This window comes from Haliotis rubra, unplaced genomic scaffold (genome assembly GCF_003918875.1).
Source record: "Haliotis rubra isolate DU_JTF1 unplaced genomic scaffold, ASM391887v1 Scf75, whole genome shotgun sequence".
Taxonomy (NCBI): domain Eukaryota; kingdom Metazoa; phylum Mollusca; class Gastropoda; order Lepetellida; family Haliotidae; genus Haliotis; species Haliotis rubra.
The window spans coordinates 1292575-1301635 of record NW_025767468.1 but is presented as its reverse complement, the minus strand read 5'-3'; the positions used below and the strand labels follow the sequence as shown (position 1 = coordinate 1301635).

General features: G+C 38.3%; 1 protein-coding gene across 1 annotated transcript in view; it reads left to right on the top strand.

Moving 5' to 3' along the window:
* Positions 1-1061: 1061 nt before the first annotated feature.
* The window catches only part of LOC124260076 (dynein axonemal assembly factor 11-like), a 34601-nt gene continuing 26601 nt past the window's right edge, over positions 1062-9061 (top strand). The window contains exons 1-4 of the mRNA XM_046694325.1: positions 1062-1168; positions 5446-5539; positions 6634-6707; positions 7029-7106. Coding sequence (XP_046550281.1) covers positions 1159-1168; positions 5446-5539; positions 6634-6707; positions 7029-7106 — 256 coding nt within the window. The 5' untranslated portion in view covers positions 1062-1158. The remainder of the gene's footprint in view (positions 1169-5445; positions 5540-6633; positions 6708-7028; positions 7107-9061) is intronic.

Sequence of the window (9061 nt, the reverse complement as noted above, 5' to 3'; positions counted from 1 at the left end):
TTAGAATTTATCTTCAGTAACCCATGCTTGTCGTAAGAGGCGACTAACGGGATCGGGTGGTCAGGCTCGCTGACTGGGTTGACACATGTCATCGTATCCCAATTGCGTAAAACTACACTCACTCACTCATTATAGCCAAGTCTCATCCTCTCAGTAGCCCTTTTGACAAGATTAACAAAACCTCTAGATTGTTTTGAAAAGTATTATACCATACTTGTATATTGGTGTGATTATACAAACATTTTACTTAATTCTTGTATACCATCATTACAAAAACATCAATAACATGAGCGACAATTTGTACTACAGTGTATTCTATACAGGAATATTGCTTTTGCTCTTATGAGTTGCTTATGGAATATTTATCAACTCATATGTGAAGAATTTAAGCAAAAACTGCTCTCTCTCTCTCTCTCTCTCTCTCTCTCTCTCTCTCTCTCTCTCTCTCTCTCTCTCTCTCTCTCTCTCTCTCTCTCTCTCTCTCTCTCTCTCTCTCTCTCTCTCTCTCTCTCTCTCTCCCTTTTTTTTGTCTGAAATTGTTTCAACTTCCACAAGAAATGCAAGCGCTGCTGAATAACGAATTTATTTCAGTGTTTTCATTCCAGGAGAGTTTTGAATCTAAGACAGTACCCAAATATTTAGAAACGTGAATTGCTAACTGTATACACTCACGTGTACTTCCTCACATAATTTCATTGGTTTAACACATATTACGCTTTTACGCATATTAAACTGGGCCTTTACATATTTTATGCATTTGTGGCACTTTGAATTTACGTTGGTCGATTTCCTGTTGATCATCATATTTTATGAGAGCTTACGCCAATATTTGTTTCTTTCGTTTCGTAACAGACCAACAGCGATCCAGGTTTTAACAAATCAAATAAGGGGAAGGTATTGCTTTTATTTATCTCACTTGCCATACAATAAAAACAAAGAGTACTCCATTTCTATATCAACAGAATCTATGTCAAAATTGATAAAATAATATAATTGACATTGTGAATAATATATCTGAAATATTTGGTTCTCAAACAATTTAAAAAGAAATTAGCCGGAAGTGGCCGGATTTTATAGGCACAGGCATGTGCTTGTCGATGGTGATCGCCTGACGGTTGTTCGTGAATAAGGACAATTTTTGTGTCACGATCAGGCAAGATGACGAGAAGTAAGTTTATCTTTGCTTCCAACTACACGTTTGATAATTCGCTATGCTCTAGTGCGGGGTTTATATTTTATGATTCGACGGTATTTTGGAGACACGTACCAGTGTCATCAGCCACTGGCCGGATAGGTTTGTTGTTGTTTCAGTTCATAACGATGATTTACACTATAATAGATCGTAGGCCTGTTGCTTGTAGACCTCTCTGTGTATTGTTATTAGGACGTTTACCAAAAAGTATTCAGGGAACAAAGATTTCAGTGGAAATAGGTCTGAGCCTATGGTTGCCATGGAAACGGGTGATGCCGTTAATGTTGACATCAACTGAACATTCGTCTCAATTACCATTGTTCTGTATGAACAAGTCTGTACACAAGATTTCTTTGGAACCAGAAGACAATTCTTTTAATAGCTAACCAGCAATGCCATATTTTCACATTTTACAAGTTTTTTACGAACAAGGAATATCCGGGTGTCAGGGTTTTCCACGATGTAAGACAAAAACTTATTTTTTATCTGTAATATCATTTAAAGTTTTTATTTTACTAACCTTGTGTGATAAAGGATATATTCATCTATTTCACACAAAAATATCAAGTGTTTCCTACAATAGTAGTGTTGATGACATCGTATCGGCGAAACTGTTGCCGCTCATAGCATCCGGATATTTTCTATGGGTTTTCGACGATGTGCCATACTTTTTGCTCCGTACTGCAAGGGAGTGTTGTGATCACGTGGCTTCCTATTTTTATTGCCTGTCACCAGCACACGACTTATCTTACTAAATTTTCGCTTGCTTTGTTTTGTTACAAAGGCAACTGATTTTGCATCTGAAGTGGTATTAACGATCTTGGGTAAATAATATTGATGTTTGTTTGCTTTTTATATAACTTTACTTCCCGATTTCCATTGTCAATAAAACTTCTCTGTACAGAGACAGGGCACCTGCCCTACCAGTGAAACTGTTTGTGCACTCCGATCGCACACGTACTCACCCGATATAGCGCGAGCAATGCAATCGTAGTTGTATACTTCTCAGGGAGTTGAGATTGATAATACGATGTGACGTTGAGATTGACATCCAATGATAGAGGGAACAAATACCAGTGCCTTGAGCATGCACTAGTTCCCTGGATATGCGCACTGTATAAATATCCTATGATAATAAAATAAAAATAATAATCATCGAAATCACCAGAACGTCGAATTGAGCTTGTGTTGGGATATATATCCCGGTGTCAGGGGTTTTCGACAATGTAAGACAAGATTTATGTTTAATATGATTTAAAGTTTTTATTTTACTAACCTTGAGTGATGAAGGATATATTCATCTATTTCATGCAAATATATCAAGTGGTCCCTACAAAAATAGTGTTCATGACATCGTATCGATGAAACTGTTGCCACTCTCCACATCCGGGAATTTTTTATATAACTTTACTTCCAGATATCCATTGTCAATAAAACTTCTCACGACTGGGCATCTGCCCCACTGATTAAACTGCTTGTGCACTCCGATCGCCCACGAATTTCCCCGATATAGCGCGAGCAATACAATCGTCGAAATCACCAGAACGTTGAATTCGTCTCGCTTTTGGATACAATCACCAATGTCCAACGAGATGACCCATGTCAAAAGAGGTCCTTCCCCTTCAAGAGATGCATGGGTCAATAAGTAATGTCTTTCTTTGTGCTACAAATTCCCATGATGAAAAAGTTGATGGGCTAATAATGGTCACTTTCATTTGTGTTAACAAGATGAAGATGGTCACAATGGTGGCAAGCAACACGTCTATAACCGTTTGATGAAAGAAAAACTTGCAATAAATTTACTCGTTAATTTGGATTGAAGAAAACTGTTAAGGCTGAAGGTGTAGTTGTCATTAAAAGCAGGTGAAACACATGTTAGAATGTCCAGAAAAAATGTCAAAACTGCCACACACAAAAAGTCATAAGGGCGACAACAAAAACGTCAAAGCATCTGCAGGCAAAAAGTCCAAATGGCTATGATAATAGTATACTTATGGTAAAAAGTAAGTATGCATGACATATGATTGCATATATTAAAAGTTATTTGAAAAGTTTTAAAACTAACCTAAATAAACATGTAGCAAAGCACTGAAGTATACTGAAGACTGGAATGGCCCAAATGTAGTGGCCAGACATTTTGGTGTCCATCGAAACACGATCTCATCTCTACGGAGATGTTTTCAACATAATGGGTAATGGGAGATTTGCATCAGAACGGCCGTCCATGCATGACGTCAACCACATTCAGCTGACCCAACTTAGGAATCAATTCCAGACTGCCAGTTGGACTGCTCGAATCATTCCTGGCTTGATCAGTTCCAGGACTGTACAAAACCAACTGAGGGAACACAACATTCGGCCCCGATGGCCTGCAATACATCCCATTTTGCTCCAACGTCACTGACAATGCACGTCTTGCCTGGTGCAGAGAGCATCTACGGTACTGGGCCCTGTTCCTCAAAGCGATCGTAGCGCTACGACAGTCGTAAGTCTATGTTAAAGTATGGGAGTTACGATCACCTTAGAGCTACGATCGCTTTGAGGAACGGGGCCCAGGAGACACAGTTGGGATGGTGTTTTATTCACTGACGAGTCAGTATGTTATCTGTACAGCTCAGATGGCAGGGCAAGGGTGTACAGATGGCGAGATGAACGGTATGCTTGTGTGTTATTCAACATCGACAGTTTGATGGCGGAGGCCTTATGGTATGGGAAAACATCACATCTCATGGTCGGACACAAGTTGTTATTGTCAATGGCAATCGGACAGGTCTGCGATACAGGAATGAAGTCAGTGGGCCTCATGTGCAGCCGTCCATTCAAGGACAGAGACGTTACTTCACACTCCAGCAAGATAATGCCTGTCCACATGTTGCTTGTGTTGTGACTGATTTCCTGGACAGAGAACATTCTGGTACTCCCCTGGCCAGCTATTTCTTCAGATCTGTCCCCTATCAAGCACACTTGGGATGAAATGGAGCGACATTTATGTCATTTAGCTCAGAATCATCCATTGACGTTCGCTGATTTGGGACAAGTGTTTTGTTCGGACATGGAACAACATTCCCCAAGATTTGGACACCACATGTCTTCAAGGGCGTGTCACGATGTCTTGTATCAAATCATACAGATTGATATGAGGTCCTGTCATCAAATAATGCACAGTTACTTTATTCCAGTAGATTATATGAACATCCGTTGTCAGGGGCGTAGCTACCTTTATAACAAAGAATCAAGGGCTTACACATGATTGCTGATGAAAAGGTTGGGCAAGCCCTCAATACTTCCCAAATATAAAGCTTTGCAAGCTATCAGGCTTACACGAAAAAATTGGTTTGCAATGCGCCTGGTTGTGAGCAGGACCCATGAAGATCTGGGTTAGAATTGATCTTCAGCAGCCCATGGCTTTTAGTAAGAGGTGACTAAAACTTTATCATATTCTCTCTGACTGGCATGTGTCACTGTATCCCAATAGCATGAACTTATGCTCCAGATGTCAATCACTGGATTGTCTGGTCCAGACTTAATAATTTACAGACCGGCATCATGTAGCTAGAATATTGCATTGTTAAACCACCAAAAACATGCAGGAGTGAGTATTGCACTTGACCCAAAGGGAAGAACCATTGATTTTTAGAGTATGGACAGGATCAGCATATTGTTTTAGTACTAATAGTAGTTAGAAGCTCCATATTTTTCAAAATATACCCGTGCTTATTGAACAAATCCTCCACCACACTCCCAACCCCCATGCAATTCATTGGGCTGCTTGATAACACATACTATCAACTAAGTCAAAAGAATCTAACATATGTTATATTTGGGATTACACTTTCTTAGTGAAATACAGATTCTTATCGACAGCAGGTTAGGCAGCTGACTTTGTGTGCTGGCAATTAGGTGCCTGACTCTGGGAGTGTGGGTTCAAATCCTGGATGGGACTCAACCCAACAAAAGTGCTAGAATCTGTGCTTTACTAGGAAAGTGGAATCCAAAAATATAGCATATCTTACATTTGACAACTTTCTAAATGGCTTTGTGTAATCATCAAAATAATGTTCATCATGTTGAAATTGGGAATAAGAAGAAAATGTGTGAACAAAAGAGCAAGGAACTTAGTTCAGGAAAGGTACAGAATGAAAGATGATAATATAATCCTTTCCAACTGGTGTACTTCCAGCAGATTGTCAGTGTTTATTAACTATCAGTGCATGTGCATTATGAAATTTGACTGACACTCTTACTTGTTTCAGTTACCGAGACATTGATTCGCAAGCGAGCAGAACACAATGAACTGGAGATATCAACCCTAGAGGAGGTCTCGCTTCATCAGCAGGATATAGAAAAGTAGGCTGTTTTTAATATGGGTGGCTGGTATCGCCCACCTGGATATTGCTGGAATATTGCTAAAATCAGTGTAAAACTAAACTCACCTAATAACATGAATGAAAGTCATTTCAAAATTCAAATTAATGTTAATTTCATATTAACATTATGTATGCACCAATGACCATTTTTCTTTAACCAGTTATTTAATCAAATTAAATCCTGATAATGTTGGGTAACATTGTTATGTTTATTATTAAGTTTATCTAAGCAAAAACAGTCGTTTTGCAGTTGAATTGTGAATTTTCTTTACTAAACACATACCAAAGATACGGGCTCAATTCCAACCGTGTTCAACGCGTAAACCCCATATCTGGCGTCCCCCACCGTGATATTGCTGGAATATTGCTGAAAGCGGCGTAAAATATAAACTCGCTCACTCACTCACTCAAACCTATACCACAGATTTCATAATGGTCTGGGATTTGAACCCACACCCTCAGTGTCTGGCATGTAATCGCCAGCACACAAAGTCAGCCATCTGACCCACCCAGCCACCAGGTCTTCCACAAAAATGGAAGTCAGACAACCGGTAGTCTAGACCACAGACTTTGTGTACCCCTCTGATAAGTGTAAACCTGTGAAGATCTGGCTTAGAATTGGTCTTCAGCAACCCATGCTTGTCATAAGAGGCGACAATGGGATCGGGTGGTCTGGGTCGCTGACTTGCTTGACACATGTCATCGTATCCCAATTGTGTAGAACAATGCGCATGCTGTTGATCACTGGATTGTCTGGTCCAGACTCGATTATTTACCGCGGCCATAATAATCATCAATCAATCTATCAATCAATCTGATAAGTGTAAATTGGCACAGCTCCCACGGCCAAAAGTTATGAATGCACAATGATTTTTAAGAAAGTGGTTAAATGTAACAAATTTTAGATTTGGATTTCACTTTTGCAGTAAGTTGTTGGAGTTGACATATTTCCTTGCTTCACATCACAAAAACAACATCAAACTAATGGAATTGGAGTTCCACAGGATACAGTTGCAGCAGCACAGGAGATATTCTTCAGGGCATTTTTAAACTTGATATTTATATATTTTACAGAATTGAGCACATTGACAGATGGTGTAGAGACTTAAAGATTTTGTACCTGCAGAGCAATTTAATTCCAACAATAGGTGAGTAAATTGCTGTTTTCTCCTATAAAATAGTGTTTTTCAATTAGAAAGATGTTTCTCAAATAATATTCCACTATGAAGGGAAATCCTTTACTCCTGTATTTTTAAGGATGTGAAAAGTTTATTAATTGTTATGCTTATAAAGTCTCTCTATGAATTTTCCACGCAGAATTTTTCCTGTGGCACTTATACATCGATTCGAGTAAGATAATCTGTCACTCTTCATTCTAATTTAGCTTTGTGAGTTCATTCTGGAAGTTTGTAATATATTCGTAATTTATGTATGAGAACTTTGTTATTCCCTGTTCTTATATTTTTCAGAAAACGTGAGCAAGTTAAAAAAACTGGAATACCTTAATCTTGCTTTAAACAATGTTGAAAAAATTGAAAATTTAGAAGGTAAGTGCTTTTTCATGAATCAGCTCTCAGTATATATACCATTCAAAAAAAGTAGGGAATATTGGATTTACAAGATTGGTAAAATGCAAATGATGAAGCCAAGGGGGAAACAGATGATGAAGAGAAATTAAAGGAAAATGTGACAATTTATTCCATTCCTTTGGAAATGTTTCATCTGTATGGCTATATATTACTTTTTTCTCATGCATTGGCATTGGCTAGTGGTATACTCGAAAAATGGAATATCACCTACTTGTTTTGAATGGTATATAAGAAAGTTTTGATTGAGTCTTGGGTTTTAAATTTTTTTGTTTTTTAAAGCTCACTCACTCACTCACGGTATACAGCAATATTCTGGTTATTTGGTGCCAGTCTATGAATATTCAATTCTGGATGAGAAGTTTCAGTGATTAACCTGATTAGATCAGGGTACAATAATATTTGGACATTTTGCCTGCAGTTGTTTTGACTTTAGTGTTGATGCCCTTATGTTTTTTTTTGTATGTGGCAGTTTTGACATTTTTTCTGGCCATTCTGATACATTGACATGCATCAACCAAGCCAGGTAGCTGGACCTGCCAATCCTGCTAGTTGCCTCTTTATATGAATAATAGCTTGCAGAAGACTAATTCTAAAGCAGATTTTTATGGGGCACACCTCTGTAGATGTTCTGTCCTTAAATAAGCCTCTACATTGCGATGATCTGGGTAAGAATTGGTCGTCAGTAACCCATGCTTGTCGTAAGAGGCAACTAACGGAATTGGGTGGTCAGACTTGGTTGACATGTCATTGTATCCCAGTTTGGTAGATCGATGCTCATGCTGTTGATCACTGGATTGTCTGGATAGTAAGCATAAAAGCACATCTTTTCTGATTTCGATTCAAATTTGATTGTTCTTTTTCAAGGCTTTCAGTGTATATTATTGTTTTCTAGACATACCGATTGACAAATATTTTTCTTAAAATCCATTTCTTTGATATTCTGTCTATATCCTTTACGTACTGTTGCTACCCGTGAAGATCCGGGTTAAAATTGATCTTCAGCAACCCATGCTTGTCGTATAAAAGTTGACTAACGGGATCGGGTTGTCAGGCTCATTGACTTGGTTGACACATGTCATCGGTTCCCAATTGCACAGATCGTCGGATGCTCATGCTGTTGATCACTGGATTGTCTGGTCTAGACTGGATTATTTACAAACCACCATTATATAGCTGGAATATTGCTGAGTGTGGTGTCAAACAACCAACCAACCATACTTACATGACAGAATATGACATCATCAAATCACTTATATTGACTTTTTGATGTTACATGTGTTATATTTGGTCTTACACTTTCTCAGTAAAGTACAGATTCTAGTACTGTACGTTTAGGGTTGAGCCCCTTCTGGGATTTGAACCCACACTCTCAGAGTCAAGCATCTAGTCCGTGACACAAAGTCCGCGGTCTCTCCCACTCAGCCACCATGTCTTCCACATGCATCAACCAAGTCATGACAGTCAGTAGCTGTATACATCTTTAGGGTCTCACACCATGGTTTACTAATATGCCAAAAGTTGAAACAATGTTTATTTTTCAGTCCTGAAACAAGAATATGTAAACTGATAAAACAGTCAAATCATTTACTGTCACTATAAATTTCTATAAATTATCTTAAATACTGTCAATTATCTAAATTTTTTAAAACAAACCTTGAATTGGGACAAATAACAAGAGGAATGGGAAATAAATATGTTTGAAATTGGAACTTCTGTGTTTCTACTTGTCCAGCCTACCAACATTCGAATTGTCCCAAATCCGGAACACTGTTGTAAAAAGAATTCCTTTGTCAGACAATAAAGTATTATTATTATTAAGCCCCATCCCACTCCACCCTCCAAACTGTCTGGTGTAACAGTGCAATAACATTCAATTATTTTAGCAATATTAACTTGTTTCCACATCTTTATGT